At 64.4% G+C, this 23,815-nt stretch overlaps 1 protein-coding gene across 1 annotated transcript in view; it reads left to right on the top strand.

The window, feature by feature from the left end:
• The window catches only part of LOC309602871 (fibroblast growth factor receptor 1-like), a 30,617-nt gene extending 9,296 nt beyond the window's left edge, over window positions 1–21,321 (top strand). The window contains exons 3-18 of the mRNA XM_082336970.1: window positions 7,529–7,792; window positions 8,566–8,649; window positions 9,214–9,389; window positions 11,369–11,492; window positions 12,284–12,474; window positions 14,009–14,153; window positions 15,736–15,932; window positions 16,524–16,669; window positions 16,844–16,965; window positions 17,091–17,201; window positions 17,321–17,511; window positions 17,657–17,779; window positions 17,949–18,019; window positions 18,559–18,696; window positions 19,331–19,436; window positions 19,552–21,321. Of these exons, the coding sequence (XP_082193096.1) occupies window positions 7,529–7,792; window positions 8,566–8,649; window positions 9,214–9,389; window positions 11,369–11,492; window positions 12,284–12,474; window positions 14,009–14,153; window positions 15,736–15,932; window positions 16,524–16,669; window positions 16,844–16,965; window positions 17,091–17,201; window positions 17,321–17,511; window positions 17,657–17,779; window positions 17,949–18,019; window positions 18,559–18,696; window positions 19,331–19,436; window positions 19,552–19,728 (2,366 nt within the window). The 3' untranslated portion in view covers window positions 19,729–21,321. The remainder of the gene's footprint in view (window positions 1–7,528; window positions 7,793–8,565; window positions 8,650–9,213; window positions 9,390–11,368; window positions 11,493–12,283; window positions 12,475–14,008; window positions 14,154–15,735; window positions 15,933–16,523; window positions 16,670–16,843; window positions 16,966–17,090; window positions 17,202–17,320; window positions 17,512–17,656; window positions 17,780–17,948; window positions 18,020–18,558; window positions 18,697–19,330; window positions 19,437–19,551) is intronic.
• Window positions 21,322–23,815: the final 2,494 nt, after the last annotated feature.

The following is a 23,815-nucleotide window of genomic DNA, read 5'->3' as shown; positions in this document are numbered from 1 at the left end:
CCGCGCTCGGGTCCCCTCCGTGGCGGAGGCAGCAGCTTTCCCGGACTTTGTTCTGGATGTTTATGGGGTTTCAGTTTACTCCCGGTTCTGAGGCAGCTAAGCTCCCTTCTCAGGGAGCGAGTAATCCCCCGCGCCCGGCCAGCGGCCCCTGCCTCGCCGCAGAGGAGGATTTTCAATCGCTGGCCCGCCTCTCCTCGTGGCGTGGGGAGGGGGCTCGGGAACTCTGCCTTTGTCAGGGGCTCACTCCTGTTACTGAAAAATCTGCAGCAAATAAAATATTAATGGGCACTTACTGCATTTTATAGTTACCTAAATTTGGAGGTGGTAAAAAAACGCTAGTTAAGGGGAAAAGCCAAGAAATTTCCATGAGCAACCTCCATCGCCCTCCCTCACAAAGCCGGTCTTTGTCTTCAGGTTAAATAGAAACCTGCAGAAAATTGCCGAGGGGATTTTTTTCCTCTCTCCCTGTCTGCTTTTGTCCCTGCTGCTGTTCAGGCATTTCCACCGCTCGGGGTCTGCCTCATCCCTGCCTGGGGGGTGCTGGGGGTGCAAAGCAGCTGAGCAGGTTTTTGTGGGGAGCCAGGCGCTGCTGTGTCCTGGGGTGGGGGGGTCCTGCCTTGGGCAGCTCCTTTTGGGGCACGCTGAGCCCTGACGGCCGCCCCGGTGCAGCAGATGCTTTCCCAGGGGATGCATCTGCCCTCTGGAGCAGGGGTTTGGTAGAGGGGCCCAGGGCTGCAGCCCCCCACCAGGCTCAGGGCCCCTGTCGGGGCCGGGGGCTGCCCCGTCTCCCGGTGCCGCAGTCCGCCCAGCCGGCCGCAGGCTCAGCCTCCTCCCGGCCCCGTCTGCGGGGCCAGCGGGGGCCCTGGCTCCTGGGGAGCGGGGCTTTGTTGTGCCCGGCTCATCCAGGGGGGTCTTGATCTGGACCCAATGGGAGCCAAACGTCCGGGGCTGGGAAAGTGCTCAGCCCGGGCAGCTCTGGGAACCTCAGTGAGCATGGGGCTGTGCTGCCTCCTCCTCCTCCTCTCCCCAAAACTCGCTCAGTGCTGGCGGGAACATTGCACGTGAACCTGGGGGCTGCAGTCTGTGCCCCCCACCCCCAGCAGCAAAGATGCTTGGGGCTCTTGGGCAGAGCTGTAGCCTGGGACGTGCTGTCACCAGCCACAGCCTCCCCGGAGGCGGCACAGCGAGGGTCCTTGGCTTGTCCCACAACGCTGCTCCCCGGGTGGGCTGCTGGCCCTCAGCTGTGGCCTCTCCTCCTCATTTCCCTGCTGTCCAGCCGCCCCCCACCTTGTTTTTGCAGCTCTCGGTGTCTCCCCACCCATCCCCACATCCCCCAGGGGATCAGGTTTGGAGCAGCCCGCTCCCCGCTGGAGCCCTACGAGCAGCTTAAACGTCCCCTGCCAAGCCCTGAAGCCTCCTGCACTTTTGCTGTTGATGGCAGCAGCCCAGGATCGTTACCGGAGCTCGGGGGGGCCCAGCAGCCCCCACCCGCACCTCCGAGCCCTCCTGTCCCCCAGACCCCGATTGCCACAGCCGCTCTGTCCCCAGCTCCCCGGGGCATCGCCGTGTCCTCTGGGGCATCACGCTGCTGGCCTTCCCCTCCCAGCCTGTCGAGCAGGCATTGTTCCCCACCTCCCGCCTTTCCACTCGGATGCTGTCACTCCGGCCCTTAATTGAGGAGGAAAAAAAGAAATATGAGTCTTTGGGAAAAGCAGCAGCGCTCTGCCGGAGCCTGGGCTGCATTGCTGCCCCATGGGGAGCGGAGCCATGCAAGGCGGGTGCAAGGGGGTGTCCGTGTGTCTGGGGGCTGGCTGGCTGTCCAGCCCCGCCATGTGCAACAGCCCAGGGCTGCTCAGAAGAGATGTGGGGAGAGGAAGGCAAACTGCCTGCGCTGGCAACGAGCCAGGGCCCAGGCAAAGCCAGCGGGTATTGCAGAAAGCCATAGGCACGTGTGCGGATTGGGGTGTTTGCTTGAACCCCCCGGGATGGGCAGGACCCCGGGCTGTCCCACACCTGGGGGGAGCCGATGGGTGCCCCGAGCTGCTGCCCCCGAGGGCTCCGAGCTGCTGCCGAGCGCTGAGCGCGGCCGGAGGTGTCCCGGGGGGAAAGGGCTGGATTTATTCTGACAGCTTTGCAAACTACCAGCACGCCTGTTAATTAAGTACTGCTTCATTTGACGTGCAGGCTAGGAAGAGCAGGAGTGCCCGGAGCAGTACATAAATCCCTCTCTCTGTGCTGGAGGAAGCATCCGGGGACCGGAGGGTGGGAAGAAGCCTGCTGCCTCCCGGGCTGGCTTGGTCAGGAGGAGCCATGGGTGCTTTGAGCCCCCCAAGGAGGAGCCATGGGTGCTTTGAGCCCCCCAAGGAGGAGCCATGGGTGCCTTGAGCCCCTGACGCTTGCCTGCCGCCATCTCCCTGCTGCAGCCTTTCCCCAGGGAAGGGGAGCCAGGGCTGTGCATCGCCCCGGGAGCAGCCAGGGCGCAGGGATGCTGCTGGGAGCATCCCCCCTCGGGGCATCCCCCCGGCTCAGCCCAGGCTGGGGGGCCAGCAGGGCAAGGAGCTTTTTAAATAAGAAAGAAGCCAATCCCGGCGTCCCGGTAAGCGCTTCCTGTTGGGATTAGCGGGGCTGCCGGGCATGTGTGTGCTTTTTCTTCAGGAAATACCTTCGGAAAGCCCCGCTGGGGTCTCCAGGGCAACCGGCGGCCGCGGCCCCCGCGCCCCCAGCCCGCATTGTCCCCGCGCCGCTTTGTTGGCCGCTTTATTGCCATTGCCATCGCCATCGCCGGCGCAGCCCGTGGCTCCCGCCGCGCTGGGGGGCTGCAGGCCGGGCTCCTCCGCTGGGTGCAGGCGCGGGCTGCGCGGAGAATGGGGGGGTGAAGGTTAATCTGTGTCCCTGTCCCCTGCCAGCCCCGTCGGGGGCCAGCCCCGGGGGAGCCGGTGACAGTTATATGCACTTGGTGACACTCTCCATCTGGCCAGCGCTCGCCAGGCTCGGCTCCGCTTTCGGTTCCATTTCAAAGCTGGAGTAAAGTAATAAAACCACGGCGGGCTGCTCTGGCCGTTGGAGCGTGCGTCTACTTTTTGGGCTCGTTGGAAAGCAGAGGCGCGATCCGCCGGGGCTGGAGCTGCCCCTCGCCTTGCCCAGGGCCTCGGGGCTCCCCGCGGGCTGTAAGCGCTCCTGTCCCCGCTGCAGCGGGACGGGACGGGGCTCTGCCCTGCGGGATCCAGACCGGGAAGCTGGTGCTACCTCCTCAGCCTGAAGAGTTCAAGTTAAAAAGGGAACAGCAGATAGTTTAGATGTGCCAGATCTTCTTTTTGCTGCTTTCTCCAGGCAGGCGAGCAGCAGGCGCTGCTGGTATTTTGTTTGCTCTCCTCCTCGCCGTTGCCCTGTTTTGCTCGAAGCGGGCTGTAAGCACCTCTGCAGCCGCGCAGCTCCTGGCCGGTGCTGCTGCAGCCTGGCTTTGCTGCAGCCCGGCTGGGGAGAGGAATCCCACCCGCCCCAGGGATTGCCCAGCGCCGGCCGACCTTTGTGCGATGCTGGGAGCATCCAGAGCCTCGCCGTGCGGCATGAGGGCAGGCAAGGGCCTGGGGAGGAGAGCCAAGCGTTTGTCTGGCTGATTAAACTTTTGCTAACGTGGCCTGCTCAGGGCTTGCTCGCGCCCCGATGGGAGCAGCCGGCCGAGCTGGCGGCTCTGCAGAGAGGCTGCACCTGCTGCCTTGGTTTAGATTACAGAAAAGCAGAACCTATGAAAGAGACGTTTCAGGCTGACGGAGTCCAGTGATCAAACGGGCTCACCCTAATTAACGTATGGGGAGGGCACGCCGGTAACACGGCTCATGCCGGGAACACAGCTCACGCTGCCAGCTGCTCCCAGGCAAGGGGCAGCCCGGGACCACGCTGCTCCTGGTGCAGCGGCTGCGATCCCTGGTTCTACAGAGAGGCTGCATTTCCAAGGAGATTTCTGTGCATCAGCTGCCGTGCGAGCTGGGCTGCCCGGTGCCAGCAGGGCCGTCCCGGCGGCCGCGGCGCTGTCTGCCTGCCAGGGCCGCCCCGCAGCAGCATCGTCCAAGCCCGCGCGCTGGCCGGGCCCCGCTCCCGCCCGGAGGGTGAGCTAACCTGGACATGCTCATTAGCCTGTGAATTCGTTTTCAGGCTGTTCCCACCATGCCGTGTTTTCCGCCTTATCCCCGAGTGCCAGAGATGTGCTGTGGGTTACCAAAGGGCAGGATCCTGCCTTGCCCTCTGCCTCCCCTCTCCCGTCCATCACGCTCGACGCCTCCGCGTCTCCCTGGTCATGCTGTTAATGCAAAACAGCCTGACTCGGAGGGGCTGGGGAAGGGGGCTGCTGCCTTTGAAAGGCGATGTGGCCACGCGCCAGCGGACCCCCGGCCCCAGCCTGCCCGGGCTCCTTGGCGCAGCAGAGCCCGCCATTCGATGGCCTGAAGGAGCGGTGGCACTTGCACGGGGTGCCCGGGGACCCGCGTGATGCTGTGCCCATGGGAAGGGACCCGCCTGAGCCTGGGACGCTGCCTCCCCGAGCCCTGGCGTCGGACTGGGGTGGCTCAAAGTTTTCCCTCCCTCCAAAGACCTTTTCTACCCCCAGGCCACCTCCTCCCCAGGCTGCAGGTCCAGCCGAGAGGTGTTTGCAGAGCACAGGGCTGGCAGGAGCTTCCCTCCGTGCGCCAGCAAGGGCAGATTTTCCTGCAGACCTTTCTGGGCAAGTTGTTGGGCAGGAGCCCGCGCCGGTCCCAAGGGCAAGCTTGGTGAGGAGGTGACCCGTACGAGCTCTTGGGCCACAGCGGTGTTTTGCTGGCTAGAACTGATCCCGCGCCGGCCGAGCATCGGTTCAGGTGCAGCGTGACGGGACCCTGCGGGTCCAGCAGCACCCACCACTCCTCGGCACCGCGGCCGTGGGACGCCAGACCCCGGACCTGCGCGTGGGGAGTCCTCAGCAGCTCCAGCCACCTTCTGCAGGTTATTCTTTTCGATAAGGACTAAGTTTGTCCGTGTGTGGGGAGGGGCAGACCTGAGCGCGGAGGGAGCGAGATAAGGGCAGATACGGCTGTGGCTGCAGCTCCGCGTTTCGGGTTGGTTTGGGTTTTCGCGGCTGTTTATCGCTCGCTGACCTTGCTCTGTTTGAGAAGGGAATCGGGACGGACCTGAGGACGTTGTGTTACCGAGTCCCGCGGTGTTCAGACAGACGGCGACGGGACATCGCTGCTGCATTGTGTGCATTGGAAGATGCCTGTGACTAATCACTTGAAACACAAATCAGAGCTACTAGAAGCACCCGTCCTGCGAGGCTGCGAGAGAAAACCGGGGGGAAAACAGGATTGCAAAAGCAAGACCCTTCCCCTGCCACCTAAGGGACTCCCACCAGTCTTCACCTTCCATATTAAAACGCTCTGTAATGTCTTTCCGATGGATCTGGAGCCCTGGCTTTTGGTCTTCTAGCAGCTGAGGAAAGTGAATTCTTCCCCAGCACGCTGTTTTCCTTCAACTGCTAAGCAAAAGAAAAAGGAGAAACTCTCAAGCTGCTCATAGGTGTTTTCCCCGTGAAGCTTCTCATCAGTACGAGGAAAAGAAAAGCGGCCAGAAAGCGAAGTGCAGATCGTGGTGCGGTAAACGCGAGTTTCCGAAGAGCTGAGCTTTCATTTTTGGCAGTACAGAGTCGCTGGTGGGTCCTGGGAGGAGCGGTGCCTTGCTGACGGCCCCGGCCCCGTGCTGCTGGCTGCCAGCCTGCGCTCCCTGCCTGCGCTGGCTCAGCTCGGGGCGATGTTTGACCAGGAGGGTTTAGTGCAGGCAGAGACCCTGTGCCAGCTTTCGGCAGCCGACGGGCCCAGGGCGAGCTGCTCCGTGGCCGCTCAGGGCTGCGTGCAGGGGGAGGGAGAGGTTGCGCTTGCCTGGCTCGGCGGGCACCGAGAGGTGAGGGTGCGAACGCGTGTTAGTTCTGCGGTGAGACAGCCCCTCCAACGCGCGCTCCGATGCCGCGGGCCTTCATCGTTAGCTGCTGTTTTGCGAATTGCTGCGCTCTTCGCTGGGGGCTGCGGGGGTCCCAAGGGAGAGCTGTGGCTTTGCTCTTGTCCCCATGGCCAGAGTGCGGTGCCTGCAGGCTGCGTGCCTGCCGAGCACCTCGGTCCTTGGCGGGGACAGCCCTCGAGCCACGGATCAGCTGAAGTTTGAATGTTTCCAGAGCGTTTCTGCTGGGCTGCCTGCACAGGGTTTGTTGGGATTTTCCGGGGACCTCTCTGATACAGAGCAGTTGCGCTGTGGAGACCTTTGGCCGTGCCCCTGCGGCACCCTCGGCTCTTGCCCTCAGCCTGGCCTGCCGCCGGCCCGGAGGCGCGGTGGGAATGCGGTGCTTCCTTTCAGGACGCTGCCGAGCGGCTCTGGCCCCTGAGAGCAGCAGCCCCAGCAACGCCGTGTGCCCCTTCATGCTGCTCCCGCAGCAGCACCCGGGACCCGGAGCCGTGCATGCCAGCCCGTGGTGCTCATTCCTGGGATGATGCTCACGCTGCATCGGCCCCGCACCATCGCAGGGAACCTTGCACACAGCTGCAACAGCCTGAACCCTTCCTCGGGCCGCAAAATTTGAAGAGATGGTTTGAAACCTGGTTGTCTGCACCAAGCCCAGGACTGGGAGAGCCATTCGCGCACCACCACGGAGGGTGGAGGGAAGCGCTTGAGGACGGAGCTGTGTCTGCACTACCAGGGCCAGGAGAGACAAGATCACGTAGCAGCGGGACGGAGAGAAAGGATCTTTGTGCTGCTCGCACAAATGTCGCATTGGGGAGCAGCTGCAGCTCTCCCTGCCCGGGGTCGCTGCGACCGGGAACGCAGCGGCCGGCACCTGTTTCGCCAGAGCTCCCCTGGGCTGACCTTTCCCAGCGACGCCGCTCTCGCAGACCCTCGCTCCCCTGCCTGCTCTCCTGGCGCAGCCCCCTCGTCCCCCTGGCCTTCCCGCCCCTGCCTCGAAGCGCTCTAACCGGGGCAAGGCATGGGGACCCTGGCCCGCTTCGCTGGCTGCCCGCTCGTGGTGGTGGGGATCCCGGGACCCCTGCGCGCTGGCAGAGCCGAGAAGGGATTTGGGGTGCTCCTGGGAGAGGCCGGATCCTGCCCAAGCCACTGGTGCTGCCTGGGACATCTCAAGTTGCCCATTTCTCCCCCATTTCAAGACCCCTGCTGTGGCACGCTCCCTCTGGGCCGAGCAGTGCTTCGTGAGAGACCGAGGGGTGCGTGAGTGCTTTTGAACTCCCCGGCCACCGAGCAGGTCCTACCACGGGGTGAAGTGCTTGGTGCTGCTTGGGGTGCTCGCAGCCTCTGCCTCTGCCTCCCCTCCACTCTGCCGCCAGCTCCCCTCCCCTGGGCTCGCCGGGGCAGCCGGTCCTCGGTGCCGCCACGGAGCATCCCAGCAGCGCATGTTGCCTCATTAACACAGAGCCGCGGCAGCAGCAGCATGGTTTCCTTTGGTCTCTATTTCTTTTCTCCCTTTTTTTTTTTTTCTTCTTCTCTCTCCTAACTCCTCCAGTTCTGCCCAAAGCAAAAATCGAAGTGGAGTCCTACTCGGCCCACCCCGGTGACCTCCTCCAGCTGCGCTGCCGGCTGAGGGATGACGTCCAGAGCATCAACTGGGTGCGCGACGGCGTCCAGCTGGCCGAGAACAACCGGACGCGCATTACCGGGGAGGAGGTAGAGGTCAGGGACGCGGTGCCCGAGGACTCGGGGCTCTATGCCTGCATGACCAACAGCCCCTCGGGAAGCGAGACCACCTACTTCTCCGTGAACGTCTCAGGTTTGTAGTGGCCCTGGGCATGCAGGGAAGGGGCAGCCCCGGGGCCGGGCTGCGGAGCAAGGAGCAAGCTGCCTCTGCACGCCTTTGCATGCTCACCGGCACGTGCACCGGCCACGCGCGGATCTGTCCGGCTGCGCGGTGAGTTCAGGGCAGACCTGCGATTTGGGGGTGCCCGGAGGAGTTACCGGCGCGGTGCAGCGACTTGCCGCCTGCTGCGGTGCAGGGAGGAGCAGCTGGAGGTTGTCGCCTGTTTGTCTCCATGGGGCTGGGGGGGCTGCGGGGCTGCCCGCAGGAGCGGGCACGCACCGGGCGTGAGCCGAGGTCTACGTTGGCGTTGATGGAGCGCGAGGCTGGGGAAGAGCGAACGCTCGAGGTCAGGAGGTGCGCGCCGAGGCTTGGGGCGTTTCTGTGCCCGCAGGGTCTCGGCTGCCGCCCCAGAGGGGTTGGTGGCACCAGGCACGGGGCGAGGAGCCGTGCTTGGACACACGGCATGGAGCTCTGAAATCGCCTCTGGGGGTAAATTGCTCCACGATGTCCACGGGCTGTGAGCACCGGGACGGCAGGCACTGTCAGCCCTGGCTGTGCTGGTGGGCATGCACAGCCGTCACCTGGGATCCCCGCGCCTCCCCGCCGTGCATCAGCGCTGCCCTGCGCTGGCCGCCCCACTGGGCGCAGTCCCGCACCACCAGCCCACGAGGCTCCGGTCCCCGACCGGCCCTGCTCGGGAATGGTCCACGCACGAATGTTCAGCCGGGCCATCTTTTCTCTTGCAGACGCGCTCCCCTCCGCAGAGGATGATGACGACGAAGACGATTCCTCTTCGGAGGAGAAGGAGGCGGATAACACCAAGCCGAACCGTACGTGCGAGACGGGTTTGCCCCTGATGCTGCCCTGGCCTTTGGGTGGGGCGAGGGGAAGCTGGGCACACTTGCAAGCATTGCCCAGGGATGGAGAGAAGTGGGCGAGGATGGGCAGGGGCTCCTGCTCCAGCCCAGGGCACCCGGTGGTGGCAAGGGCTCGGTGGGGGGAGCACGTCTGGGTGCACCCAGGCCAAACAGCCTGGTCAGAGCTAGGGGATGTGTCAGCACAGCTATGTTGGGCTAACTGCTGCTACAGCCACGCATGCTGAGTGTTCACCTCGCAAAGAAAGGGCCCCGCAGGGCTGCTGTGACTCCTGGATAACACCCTGTGTCCACGAGCTCCCCTCCCTGCCAGAGCCAGGCTCAGCTACCTGCACCTCTCCGGCTTCCCGGCTCAGCCCTGCCCTGGGCATCCTCAGGGTTAAACCAGGAGCAAAACGCTGGAGCTCCCTGTGGCTGAAGCCCCAGTGGGTTTGGCTAGTGGGTGCCAGTGGGTTTGGCCAGTGGGTTTGGCTAGGTGCCCGCGCTGGCTGTGCTGAGCCCCCCTGCTCTGCTCCCCAGAGGCCATCGCTCCCTACTGGACCTATCCCGAGAAGATGGAGAAGAAGCTCCACGCCGTCCCCGCTGCCAAAACGGTGAAATTCAAGTGTCCGTCGAGTGGGACGCCTAACCCCACGCTGCGCTGGCTGAAGAACGGCAAGGAGTTCAAACCTGACCACCGCATCGGGGGGTACAAGGTACCGAGCCGGGGGGCCGGGGCGGTGCAGGGCAGCACCCTGCGGAGGCGATGGGGAGGCAGCCCCTGGCCCTGCCCGCGCGGGTGCTGCGGGCAGCTGCTCGGGGCTCGGTGCGGCCGGGCGCAGGCTCTGCGCACCTCGAGGAGCCGGAGGGCTCGCTCTGGGGCGGCGCGGGGAGGGGGAGGATCGGGAAGGGGCTCTGCAGCTTAAGAGGCACCGAGCCCCCTGTCCGCGCAGCCCCCGGCGAGGGCAGATGGGCCCCTCTGACATTCCTGTTGCAAAATAGCCCTACGGCAGTGACCTGCTTCTGGGTCATGTTTGCACCAGCTCAACCTCTGGGGGAGGGGGTGGCGGACGAAGCCAGCCTGCCTTTGCCGGCTTCGGCTAATCCCCCCGCTGAGGAGAGGGGGTCTTGGCGTCCCCGGCAGGCGCGGGGGCTCCCAGGGGTCACTGGGCAGCCCTGGGGCTGCAGGGGTGGACGGGCCCCTCCGTTGCCCAGCAGTGGTCAGCAGAAGCTGTGCCAGCAGCCCAGGGGTACCGGCTTGGTGGGGAGGGGGTCCTGGCCCGCGTACGGGGGCCACATTCGCTCCCTGAGCTGCGCAGGTGGCTGCAGCGCTGCTTCCCCAGCACCTGCAGCGGGGTCCCCCCTGGGTGGGATGGGGGCTCGGCTTTCCCCTTCTCACGGCTCTAGCCTTGCAGTGGGAGTGCTGCTGCGGAAGAGCCCCAGCAGTGGGACCAGTATGCCAGGACCCCCCGAGCTCCTCCCGTCCCCAGAGGAGAGGGTGAACCGCACTTCTCCAGCATCCAGGGCTGCTGGCAGCAGCTCCAGCCCAGGGACACTGCCGGGTGACCCTACAGGGGAGCACCGTCCCCTTTTTTCATCTCTCTCAGTTTTCTGGAGCGGGGCTGCAGCCTGTCCTGGGCTCGTGCCCCTTGGTGGCTGTCTCCCGGGGCAGGACCCCTGAGCCAGCCCGGCTGGGTGCTGCGGGGCCGTGGCTTTGGGCGCTCGCTCGCCACCGAGTCACGCGCCACGTTGCACAAACGGGATCCGGCCGTGGCCCTGCGTGTTGCGGGCTCCAGCCAGGTGCCAGGGATGCGCAGCAGGAATGCGGCCACGTAACGGCTCTCGGCTCCGTGTAGGATGTCCTGGGGAGGGATGCAGGCTCACGGGCGGGGAGGAGAGGGGCTGCTGGCAGCACCGCGGTGCCCTGGACGGTGACAGCGCGGTGCCCTGGATAGCTAATGGGGCTGAAATGCGGGACTGTGGAAATAACCAGTTTCCAGCTGGGAGGGAGGAATGCAGCCTGCCCCAGCAGGGAGCAGGGCTTGGGGAGGTCCTGCCAGGAGGAGCCGCAGCCAGAGCCCGCAGCAGCAGGGGCTGGGCATAGGAAAGGCATCCCTGTGCCGTGTGGCCAGGAGGGACCTGGGGAGCACTCACAGCCCACCTGGGCCGCTGGGACCCATCCCAGAGGAAACGTCCCTGGTCAGCAGCACCCGTGGAGGTGTCCCAGCTGCACAGTGTAAAACGCCCAGGCTGCACCCTGCCCGCTGACCGGCACGGTGCCCTCTTGCCGGCGGGGCTGGCCGTGGGGAGCAGCACAGGTCCGAGCCCCAGGGGGAGCGGCTCTTCCCGGGCTGCGGCGGCGAGGGAACAATGCCGGTCTATTCCCTCTGCACGCTGGGGCCACCGGAGAGGGGTGTCCCTGTGCGCCGGGCGAGCCCATCACGTTCAGCTCACAACATCTGCTTCTCGGCACAGTTGGCTCTGTGGCAAGGCTGTCCTGGGACAGCTGGAAGCAATTACGGTCCCTCTGTAGGAAAGGGGAAAGGTGACCTCAAAGGGAGATTTATGTCCTGCCTGTATGGCGGGGGCTGGGGGGCTGAGCCAGCTCTGACGTGAGCGGGAACGAGGGCTCGTGTGCTCCAGCCCCCCGGTGCTTCCCACGTAACCGGCTCTGTCGTCATCCCTGTGCCCCCAGGTCCGCTACGCGACCTGGAGCATCATCATGGACTCGGTGGTGCCGTCCGATAAGGGCAACTACACGTGCATCGTGGAGAACAAATACGGGAGCATCAACCACACCTACCAGCTGGATGTCGTGGGTGAGCAGCGCGGGGCTGGGCGGGTTTACCCCGGGTCCCCGTCCACCCTGCCCTCCCCGAGCAGAAACGGGTGCTGCACCCTGCAAAGACGGGGATGGGGAGCGCTCACAGGGATGGGGCGCACTCGCCGTCCCCGCGGCCGCCCGCCCCGGTGCGCACCTCTGCGGCACAGCGGGTCCGCAAGCAGGCGAGGCAGAAGGTTCACCTCAACCCGTTCAGGGGATTTTTAATTGTGGTGGAAATAATTTCATAGACCAGACAGAAACTTTTTCTAATCGCCTTATTAGCCATAATTCCCAGCTGGGAAGGCTGGTCTGAGCAGTTCCACATGTGGAGCTGCTCTAAATGCCAGTAAATGAACCATTAAAAATGTGATTTAATTTGATTACACTGAGCAAACTGAAGGGAACAGTCAGCGAGGTGAACAAAGGGGTTTGTTAATGCTGACTCACCACAGTGGCAGCCGCTTTGTTAACGGCCGGGGCCCTCGTTAGGTTTGTTTGACCTCTGACCCCCCCGAACAGGTACTGACGTCCCCATCCCGGTGCCGGGATTTCACCTGTCCCCGTCCCCAGCCCGTCCTGGCTGCCGTCACCCCACCCTGGGGGGGACCCCTGGGGAAGGGGAGGCCACGGCTCTGCGGGGTGCATCGGTGCCCGCCCCAACCGAGGGTCCTCATCCATGGGAGGCTGCAGGGTGCAGCCCTGCGCGAGGCAGGCGCTTCCCCGTGGGCGGGCGGCCGAGCACCCCGAGCCCCCTTGTAAGGTTCCCTGTCTCCCCGGGTCCTGCAGAGCGGTCCCCACACCGGCCCATCCTGCAGGCTGGGCTACCGGCCAACAAGACAGTGGCCCTGGGCAGCAACGTGGAGTTTGTCTGCAAGGTCTACAGCGACCCACAGCCCCACATCCAGTGGCTGAAGCACATCGAGGTGAACGGCAGCAAGATCGGCCCCGACAACCTGCCCTACGTGCAGATCCTGAAGGTAAAGCCGCACGCCGGGCTGCCCCAGCCCGCCTCCCCGCAGGCTCGCCGGTCCCGTGGGGCAGGGGCGGCCGTGCGGGATGGCGGCCGCGCTGCGTGGCGGGCGAGAGGAGCCGCCTGGGGCTGGGGACCACCGGCCGGCAGCCGAGCGGCCTCGAGGCAGCTGGAGCCCCAGAGCCATCACCAGCCTGCCCCGCTCCACGCCGGGCTGCCCCGGAGGAGCGCGGGGTGAGAGGTGGGCAGGGGGGGCTGCCTGGCTCCTGGGCCGCATCCAGACAGTGCAATCCTTCTGAAGCCCTAAAGGCACACGCCGTGGGGCTGGGTGGGCTAGCCCGGGGAGCGAGCATGGTGCTGGAGGTGGGGAGCTGAGCCCCTGATCCGTCCCAGCGAGAGCAGCTCCCTCTGTGCACCGGTGGTCCTGCTCACAGCGAGCAAACCAGCTGCTATGCGAACCCCCGGGGCGTGCAGCCGTCCCCGGCCGTGCCCCCGGAGGAGGGAGCAGGATTACAGCCCCATGGCTGTCTGCCCCTGCCTCCTGTGGCCCCCGGTGCGCAGCCCCAGCCCTCCCGCCCGGCAGCGGGTACCGGGGGGAGCAGCCCCCGTGCCGGCAGAGCCGGTGCCGATGCTCCGGGCGCTGCCGTTTCTGACCGTGTCAATGTGACTCCATGTTGTTGGTCTGTTCCAGCACTCGGGGATTAATAGCTCTGATGCGGAGGTGCTGACCCTGTATAATGTGACAGAGGCGGAGAGCGGGGAGTATGTTTGTAAGGTTTCCAATTATATTGGCGAGGCCAACCAGTCTGCGTGGCTCACTGTCACCAGACCTCTGGCAAAAGGTAATCGGAAGAACGCCCGGCGGGGTGTTTCCTCGGACCGTCAGTCCCCGGCGGCGGAAAACAAAACTCTGGGCTCTCTTGTTTCTGCTGTGTTTCTGGTGCGACAAGCCATGGAAAAATACTCAGCGGGGCCGGCTAGGTTTCGTGCTCTGTGTGTGCATGTGTGTGTCCCGATGTTTCTCCTGTGTGCTTCCCACCCCGTCGCACAGACACCGGGACTGCCCGGATGCCTGGTGGGTCCAGCCCCACCGAACCCGTGTCCCTGCCGTCGGGCCAGCCCGCACCTTCGCACCCAGCCCGGGCACCCCGTCTGCGCGTGGCTGGGGACGACGCGATGCTGCGGCCCCCATCCGTGCTGCCCTCCTGTCTCCGTCCTCCCGTCTCCGTCCTTGTGCCTCCCCGTGTCGTGCAAGTCAGCCGGCCGCCTCTGCCTGAGGTTTATTTCTCCATGTAGCCCATTGCCAGCATGTTCAGATGGGCAGGACACTCAGTTTGGTGAAGGGTTTTTAACCAGCATCTCCTTAGGTCCGCCTGGATGAGTGGTCATCCTGAGGGTCTCTCTAGCAGGTCTGCAGTGGTCTCTGTCTGCTCCCCGGGGGTCTGGCAAATGAGACTGGGCTCTCCCTCCTCTCTGGCCTCCTTCCCAGAAGATCTCATGTCCTTTGCTTCTCCCTTTTTTGCTTCCATTTTTCCTTCTAGACGGCTGGCGTTAACACAACAGACAAAGAAATGGAAGTCCTTCACTTAAGGAATGTCTCATTTGAGGATGCTGGGGAGTATACATGTTTGGCGGGTAATTCTATTGGGATCTCCCATCACTCTGCATGGTTGACAGTTCTCGAAGGTATATACTCCTCTTCCTCTCCCTTTCCTCCCTCCTTTCCAATGTATGCATTGCGGTCCGGGAGAGAGCGCTTCCCGGCCCCTGCCCACCCGGTGCTGGTTAGCGTGCAGCAGGAGAGCTGCGGGGCTGCTTTCTGCAGCCGGAGCGGGACGGGGCACGCGTCCCCCCGCTCTGTGCCCCCCTTCCACCCCCCGGTTGGGGTCTGCCCCCCGCTCTCTCCCTGGCCCAGGCGATGCATACCTGGGGGAACTTAACCAGGGGCTGCTCGGCTGGAGCAGGACGGTCCCGCGCCCCGGGGCGAGGCCAGCGCTGCCCGCGCAGGGCGGCATGGGGGGCACGGAGCGCCCGGGCGGCAGCGGGGTTTGGGGGTGCTGGCAGCGCTGCCTGCCTGCCGGGGAGCTGGCCTTGCCCTGCGGCGCAGGACCCGTGCCGGGGCTGTGTGTCGCTTCTGCTGTGCTGCCGGGGACGGCTGCCCCTGTCCCCATTGATGCTGCTCCTCGGGCATCAATGCTGCACGGACCAAAGCCTGATAACAGCATCCGGGAAGGTTTTTGGGGTGCTGTGTGGTTGTTGCTTTCCAGCCAAAAACTTTCCCCGTTATCAGCCGCTGCTTTGTCAGCTGGGTGTGCTCGGAGGTGGGACAGAAAGCTTCGACTCCCTCTTACACCTCTCTCTGAGGCTCTGTTCTTTGGGGGAGTCAGGTCGGGGGAGCTGCTGGGGGGGTGCAATGGCAGCTCCCACCCTGCCAGATTCACCACGGTTTGCGGCCGCGCCAGACCGTGCCACATGGCTGCAGCTGCTCTGAGCTGTTCACGGCACTGCCACCTCCGCTGCCACCGGTGGCCACCAAAGCGGGGTCTGCCCCATGGCACGGCGGGGATGGGACCCTCCTCCCCCCCAGCCTGGGGGTCCCACGGCAGATCGCTGCTGCTGGAGGTGCTTCTGGCTGCTCTGCCCAAGCTCTCCTCGGTCATTATCAGTAATGCCTGGGCTCCCACAGCCCCCGGGCACTGCTGGAGGGCCCCCTCCATCCCACCGTGCTCAGAGTAACCCCCGGACCCCGAGGGACTTAGAGCTCTGAGTGTGGGCAGAGCACAGGAGCTGGGAAGGGGACCCGTCCCCAGGGGTGCCCGCGGTGCCCCGTCCCTGCGGGGTGATGCAGGATGGCATCCCCAGCACAGCCCTGACGGGAGAGCTCCGCCGCCTCGGCGCAGCCGGCGCTGCTGTCCCGCACAGCCCCGGCCGAGGGGACAGGGGCACCATGCCCCTCGCTTCACGCCTTTCTCAGCTGACCCCTTCCCAGTGCAGGGCCCCATCCCGTCCCAGGCGCGCGCCTGCGGATGCGGCAGAGGCATTGCCCGGCTGCGGGGGCGAGGAGCCTGGGGGCACGCACACGCCTTCACCGCCGGGGTGGGTGGGCAGCCCCCCAGTCCCTGCCACGCGCTGCACCGAGGCCTCTGGCGATGCAGAGCATGTCCCCGTTGAGCACGGGGAGAAGCCGGAGGGGCTGCCCCCAGCACCGCTCTGCTCCGTGGCCCCGGGCGGGCTCGCGGGTGCTAACGCCCTGTTCACGCTGACCCAGCTATTGAAGACACCCCAGCCATGATGACGTCCCCCCTCTACCTGGAGATCATCATTTACTGCACTGGGGCCTTCCTCATCTCCTGCATGGTGGTGACCGTCATCATCTACAAGATGAAGAGCACCACCAAGAAGACGGACTTCAACAGCCAGCTGGCCGTGCACAAGCTGGCCAAGAGCATCCCCCTGCGCAGACAGGTAACAGAAAGTAGAGAGGGGGTTTGTTTGCACCTACTGCCCCTCCTGGGGGACCTGCCCGGTTTTGGGGGGAGTTTTCTGGATGAGGATGGATGGGGGAGACCCGGGACCATCTCGCCCTGCTGCACGTGCCACCCTCTCCAGCCTTGTGCCCATCCGTGGCGCGGGGTGGGGACCATCAACGGGCTCTGCCCTCGACCGGCAGCGCAGCGAGCGGGGGGCTGCCTGGCCCCTCCTCGTCCGCCGCTCGGCGGGGCTCAGCGAGGGTGATGAGGAGGACCAGAAGGATTTACAGCGATTTAATGTTCGAACAGAAGAGCATGTTTTACACACTGAGGAGCCAGGAGGACTCCCAGGCTGTATATTTTGTGGTATCAACGTGCTGGAAATGAATTAAAAATTATTTAGTGTGGGTCCAACCTGGAAGCAGCGCTGACGGGGCCCCACGCCTGCAGGCAGCGCTGGGGGCAGCAGGGGAAGGGGGCTGCGGGTTGGGGCGCGAAGGCTCCTGATCATCATCTCCCTCCCGGCACGGGCAGCCGGCCGCGGCACCCGGCGCTGCGTGAAGGTAACCCACGGTCCCCGCTGCAGGTGTCGGCCGACTCCAGCTCCTCCATGAACTCGGGCGTGATGCTGGTCCGGCCCTCGCGGCTCTCCTCCAGCGGCACCCCCGTGCTGGCCGGCGTCTCCGAGTACGAGCTCCCCGAGGACCCGCGCTGGGAGCTGCCCCGGGACAGGTGAGGTCCCATCCCCGCTGGGTGCGCTCTGCCCCGGGGACGAGCTGCCGGAGCAGCCTGGGTGGGAGCTGGGCGAGGATGGCGGCACCGCCGATGCCGTTTGCCAGCGCCGGCAACCGAACTGCTTCCTGCCGTGGCCGCTGGCCCCTGTGTCAGGGTCTCTCCTCCCGCCAGGCTGATCCTGGGCAAGCCCCTGGGAGAAGGGTGCTTCGGGCAGGTGGTGCTGGCAGAAGCCATCGGCCTCGACAAGGACAAGCCAAACCGTGTGACCAAGGTGGCAGTAAAGATGCTCAAGTGTAAGTGGCAGTGAGAAGGGGGGGGTCCCGCCACGATGCCGCAGCCCTGGCTGGGGCTGGGTGTGTGCAACACGGGGGCACCCAGCTTGGCTCCCCCCTGACCGCTGCCTTCTCCACTGCTTTAGCCGACGCCACGGAGAAGGACTTGTCCGACCTCATCTCTGAGATGGAGATGATGAAGATGATCGGCAAGCACAAGAACATCATCAACCTGCTGGGAGCCTGCACGCAGGACGGTGAGGGCGCACGGGCGGGGAGGGGGCGTCCCCCCTGCCGCCCCTCCGGCTGCCGTCCATGTGCCGGGAGGGGCTGACCCCGCTCCGCGGTCCAGCCGCTCATCCCACCGTCCCCGCAGGACCCCTCTATGTGATCGTGGAGTACGCGAGCAAGGGCAACCTGAGGGAGTACCTGCAAGCCCGGCGGCCCCCCGGCATGGAGTACTGCTACAACCCCACCCGTGTCCCCGAGGAGCAGCTCTCCTTCAAGGACCTGGTCTCCTGTGCCTACCAGGTGGCCCGGGGCATGGAGTACCTGGCCTCCAAGAAGGTGAGGAGCTCCTGCGGGGCCGTGGTGGGATGCGGAGCCCGGCGGCTGGGCTCAGGGGGGATGCACCCTTTCCTCCCGGCCCATTTCATGGTGGGGAACCATCTGGGGGCTTCGGGGACCGCCTGACGGCCCCGCGCTCGGTCAGTGCATCCACAGGGACCTGGCGGCCAGGAACGTCCTGGTGACCGAGGACAATGTGATGAAGATCGCTGACTTCGGTCTGGCCCGTGACATCCACCACATAGATTACTACAAGAAGACAACAAATGTGAGTGGTGGGCGAGGGGCTTTGCCGGGGCGGGTGAGGGCAGCAGCGCTCTCCATGCCAGGGATGCCCCAACCCACGCTGGCGATGCCATGGGCATGCAGGGCTGCCCCACCGGATTCCCCTGCTCCCTGGCGGCATGGAGCCAATGTGGGGCTTTCTTCTGTCCCAGGGTCGCCTGCCGGTGAAGTGGATGGCCCCAGAGGCTCTGTTCGACCGAATATACACTCATCAGAGCGACGTGTGAGTAGCAGCCACGGGACGCCTGCTCCCTGCCCGGCTTTGCTAGCAATGGCCTGGGTCAGGGGGAGACGGGGAGCCAAAACCGCCAGCACAGGGGGAACCCTCGCTTGTCTGCTGGGTGCTCTGCTGTGAGCTGGGGGATGTGGCCCTTCTTGGCCACCCCATCCAGCAGCGCTCTTGCTGCCTGCATCTGCTGCCTGCATCTCGCAGCATCTTGCTGAGGTCCCGTCCCTCCCTGCCGCATCTCGCGTAGCAGCGCCCAGCGCCCACTGGTGAACACGATACGCACCGTGGCGAAGTGCACCAGATGTGATTCGTCTTAATTTAATGAAAATATAATTAGCATCAGCAGACAAAACATGTTGAATCCAAATTATATTTGGTGCTGGGACTTGTTTGTCTTGCAGAGCGAATCAAAGCTGTTAGTACTTCTCCCTCCTAGCAAACGAACTCCTAACTGTACCCAAAGCTTTGAAGTGGGGGTGTCAGCTCCACGGAGCCGGGTGCCCCAGCGTCTGCCCTGTGTTTGCCCCGGGCAGGTGGTCCTTCGGCGTGCTGCTGTGGGAGATCTTCACGCTGGGCGGCTCGCCCTACCCCGGGGTGCCGGTCGAGGAGCTCTTCAAGCTGCTGAAGGAAGGTCACAGGATGGACAAGCCCAGCAACTGCACCAACGAGCTGTGAGTGCGGCGCTGGGCCGGGGAAGGAGGGGGACGCTGGTACCCCAATGCCCCCCGCCCGGCTGGGGACCGGCACCGCTTCCCCTCCCTGCACCCCCGGAGCCGGGGCTGCAGCGGCGGCACGGGGTCTGGAGCCTCCGGCATGGGGTCTGGAGCCTCCAGCGCGGGGTCGGGAGCCTCCGGCACGGGATCGGGAGCCTCCGGGTGCGACCGCCCAGCCCAGGGCGCAGGCAGGTGCACGGCGGGGGGGGACAGGCAGATGTTCAGAGTTACTTTCCCAGCAGTTCCCAGCCCTGCAAAAACATTGGCTCAATCTGTTTGCAATAATCAACATCTCCCTTTGTTATTTTTTGGCAGGAGTGAATCCCAGGATGACCCCAGAGCAGGGACTAGCTTAGCTCCCCGCGCGTAACAGCCCCGTGTCCTTCCCAGCCGGGAGGGAGGGCAGGGAGTTCCCTTCCTTCCACGCAGGGGATTAACCCTAAATCCCCGGAGCAGCATCTTTGCTGGCCGCAGGTCCCAGCCCGAGTACTGGTGGCCGTCCCTGGGTGCTGCTCCGCTCCCATGGGTGGGGGGGCCCCAGCCCCAGCCGCTCGCTCCGGGCTCAGCCCTCGCCTCCCCTCTGCCCACCCAGGTACATGATGATGCGGGATTGCTGGCACGCCGTCCCCTCCCAGAGACCCACCTTCAAGCAGCTGGTGGAAGACCTGGATAGGATCGTGGCCATGACCTCCAACCAGGTAGGAGAGGCGGCGCCCATGAACCCCCACCTGCACCCACCCTGCCTGGGGTGGGTGCTCCCGCGGGGATGCCCAGTCCCCTCCTGAGCCCGTCCTCGGGGTTCGTCCCTCCCAGGAGTACCTGGACCTCTCCATGCCTCTGGATCAGTATTCTCCCGGCTTCCCGGACACCCGCAGCTCCACCTGCTCCTCGGGAGAGGACTCTGTTTTTTCTCACGACCCTCTTCCAGACGAGCCGTGCCTTCCCAAGTTCCCCCCTCAGCACACCAACGGCGGACTGAAGCGACACTGAGGGTGGCACTGCCAGCAGGGACTGCCCTGCCCTGCCCTGCCCTGCCCTGCCCGCGGGCTGCCCCTGGACGCTGCCTGCGCAGCCCGGTCCTGCTGAGCTACTGCAGAAAGGGTTCAGAGACACAACCGTAGCATCTCGCGTAACCAAAACCACCCACCTCTCATGCCAGCTTCTCCTGCCGCCTTAGTTGTGAGCTCTCTGCAGCCCAAAGGTTTTGTTCTGGTGTTTTTTTGGTGTTTCCTTTTTTTTTTCTTTTTTTTTTTTTAAAAAAAACCCTCTTTTCCATGAAGTCTGTGCTTGAATATTTCCATTTGGTTAAGCTGAAATCCTCTCCTGTGGGCAGCGCCCGGCCAGGGAGCCAGCCGCCCTTCCCGGGACGGCACGTCCTGGCAGGGCAAGGAGAGCCGGGCTTATCTGCGACTTGGAGAACTCGCGAAGCCGAGGCCAGCGCCGGGTGTCGGCGGCCACGCCAGCCGGGGAGCGTCGGCGTGCCGGAGGCCTCGCTGGCACAGCCGGCCGGCGCGGGACTCCAACCCCTGGTACCTTGGAAGTGGGAGACGCAGCGTATACATTGCTCAGCACTGATAGTAGAGGCAGCCAAATACACCAGTGCTAAAAACAAAAGTCCTGTGTATATAGCTAAAAATATGTATAAATATGAATATATATTTACATGTCTTTTTAAAAGGGTTGTTACCAGAGATATACCAGTTTGGTAGGAAGGTACTAGTGGCTGGTAGATATCAGTTGCTATAAAAAAAAAAAAGTTCATATATTTTGCTACTTTTGCTGTTTTTATTTTTTTAAATTATGTTCTAAACCTATTTCAGTTTAGGTCCCTCAATAAGAATTGCTGCTGCTGCTTCAGTTTTATATGGGGTTGTATTAAACAATAATAATAATGTGTCGATGCCTTTTGGGAATAGGTTGTCATTACGTGCCTGGCCTTCCCCTGGCCCCCGCCTCCCCCCCGGGCTCTGGCGGGGCTGGGGCCGGGCAGCGCCTGCCAAGCGCCCGCGGCACCATATTGGTGCGTGGGGTGCCGGGGCGCGGGCGTGCCCTGCGTTTTAGGCAGTGCCGGTGAGGGGTCGGGACGGTGCCCTGGGGAGGGGGCCGCAGCCCCTGTCCTGGGGGTTGGCTCCCCTGGGAAGGAGCGGGGGGCCTGGGGTCGCACCGGTCCCACGCCGGCCCCCCGGGACACCGGAGCGGCGCTGCGTGGCACCAACCCCTCCAGCCCGGCTCGGTGCCTGGCCCCGCTGCGCCCCGGCCGGGGGACGCGTGCCCTGTGCAGCCCCAGCTCCCCGGGCGATGCCCGCCAGTGCCTTACCGGCGCCCGGGGGAGCGTCCTCGCCCGGGGCACCGTGCCCCCGGCTCTGCCCATCTCCGTCTCGGAGGCGGTTGCGGTGCCCGAGCTCTGCTCCGCAGAGCTGGTGCCGGTTTGCTGTGCCGGGGAGGACGGGGCATTTCCCCGGCCGGGGGCAGCCCCTCGCTGGGGTAGGGGCCACGCGTGCCCCCATCCCTCCCCGTCACTGGCCTTGAGACTCCAGAGCCAGGACGCTATTACTTGAAAGTTTATTTTGCCTTTGTATGGAGAAATATTATTTGTTGTAAACTCTTCTGTAATGAATCTGGAATTCTTGTAATTATTAAAGACTTTAACCAAGAATTTACAGCCGTGGCCCCATCCCTGGGGGGGCAGTGGGAGATGCTCTGGGCCGGTGGGCGATGGGGAAGGGGCTGTAAGGGGTCCAGGCGCTAAAGCTCATCCAAGCGACCGGTGCGGGAGGGCGACGTTCGGAGAGCAGCGAGGAATGGCGGCTGGTTTTGCGGGAGCTCTGTTTTTCATGGCTTCAAAATTCCATGGTGGGGCTGGGGCGGCGGGGGGCCGGCTGGGCAGCCCTCCCCTCCTGACGTAACCGCTGGCAGCTCTCCTTCAGTCTTTCCACTTTTCCTGACTTATTTTTTCTCCTCCCAGGTTGGAGCCGGTGCCAGCCCCAGCCCGTTTGCATTTAAACTTGACCTGCTGCCTCCAGAAACCGCTGGCTCTGGGAAAGGCGTTTCATCGCCCGAGAAGCCCAGGGTTAAAGATGCTGCCGAGGACCCTCAGTCGGGGCATCACGGGGGCATCCTGCACCCCGCGGCCCCCCAAGCTGCTTGGGCATGCGGGGTCTGGGCAGGGGTGCCCAGCGGTGGCTTACCCGGGGGGGCGAGAGGCTACCAGCCCCTTTACCGAGCACCGAAATGGTTAAGATGAAACGGCTGCAGGATCCCCAGCCTCACTGGCCCTTTTAAAAGCATCTGCTTGTTGCTATTTCCCTGTGTAAATTAAATCGATCAGCTGCGCTCTGCCCTCCCCCCCTCCTAAATTAAGTAGAGCTTTTAATCAAGTGATTTATGTTGAATTCACAGTCCTAGATTAAACTCGCAGCTCAGGCAGCCGGGAGCGGGGGGAGCGGGGCTGGGGGTCTCCATAAATCACCGCTCTCCCTGGGACCGACTTGGCAAGGCGGCGGGGAGAGCTGGAGCTCGTGTTTACATCATCAGAAACTGCTGCTATCACAATCTTCTGCTCATTTCCTGGGGTTACCAGGAGGGCAATTAAATATGATAATAAGCAGAGTGACTCCGGCAGCGCTGCTAACGCACGCTGCGGGGCTGGGGAAGGGGTGGGCATGCAGAGCCGGGTGCCCTCTGCATCCCCTCGGGGACCGGTGCCCCAGGCATGGCCGGTCCCTCCCGCCGAGCCCTGGGGATGCTGCGCTGCCCTTCATCCAGCCGAAGCCCTGGAGGGCTGCAGGGACGGTGCTGCCTGGACGCGGGCCCCGGAGCAGGGAGATCTGGCTCCTTTCTGCTCTTCCCAGTACGGCATCCTCTTCACGTGGGCAACTCCAGGAGATGGGGCTACCCCAAAGCTGGCATCAGCACCCTTCGCTTGCAGAGCCAGCACACGGGTGGCCCCCGCACAGAGCCCACATGGAGAAGGACCCCAAGCCATCAGCCCCAAGGGCAGCAGCAAGCCCAGGACACGGCTGCAGGAGCTCATCCTGCTCGGCGCTGCGCGGGGACCTGCAGGACCAAAGCCATCCCAAAGCCGTCCCCATCACCCAGCACCGCTGGGTACCTGCCCGGGGGGTGCCTGCGGCCCCTCCAGTCCTGCCCAGCACCGGGGCCTCCCTGTTGCAATTGAACTTAGGAGGTGGGTGGGATGGGGTCCCTTGGGAAATGACCCCAAAACAACAGGGGATCCGGAGTCGCTGCCTGCGGGAGCCCCCCGAGCGGGTGGCCAGGGGCGTCAGGCATTGGTGGCCGCTGAGCGCTCGGCCCATGACAGCATGTTTGGCTCTCACAGCATCCTTTGTCTCTTCCACTCCTCGCCTTCCTCTTTCTCTCCTTTTAAAGCCCTCCGGCTGTGCAGGACCGAGACAATCTCTTGGCCCGGGCCCAGGACCTGGCTGCTCCGCTCGGCACTGAGCTGGGCTTTGTCCAGCTACCAGCCATGGCAGGAAACCTTCTTTGCAATTCCACCTTGGCACGCGGTCCCACGGCCGAGCTCCCGGAGCACGGCTCAGCAGGTGCGTGGGGAGCGAACCCCCCCTCTGCGGCCACCCCTCCGCCCCGCGCGTCCCACCCAGCTGCGGGGTCAGCGCCGCCGCGAGGCAGCGGGACCCAGGGGTCCGGCTCCAGCCCACCCTGGCCACCCACAGCCCGGCGATGGGCCGGTGTCAGAGCAAAGACGGAGCCAGATGTGCGCAGCTGTGGCGGAGGCAACAGGCAAGAGGGCACGCGGCTCCCCCCCAAAACCCTCGCTTGCGCTTCGGAGCTGCAGCAGCCCTGTGGCACCCTGCTCCGCACGGTGCAGGCAGCGGGATGGGCAAGGCGGACCCCAGCCGCGCAGGTGAGCATGGCGGGCAGAGGGGTGCCGGCAGCCCCTGGCACCGCACGGTCCCGCGCAGCCCCTCTTGCAGCGCGACTGATGGGGAGCGGAGCGGGAGGGAGGTCATGGAGGCGAAGCCGGGGCAGCTTTCCAGCCATAAATTGCTTCCTTGCAAGGAAATAACCTGCAGGAAGCTCAGCGGGAGCAGGGCCA

Source organism: Platalea leucorodia (genome assembly GCF_965183815.1).
Source record: "Platalea leucorodia genome assembly, chromosome: Z".
Taxonomy (NCBI): domain Eukaryota; kingdom Metazoa; phylum Chordata; class Aves; order Pelecaniformes; family Threskiornithidae; genus Platalea; species Platalea leucorodia.
The sequence above is the reverse complement of the archived record's forward strand: the minus strand, read 5'-3'. Positions and strand labels throughout refer to the sequence as shown.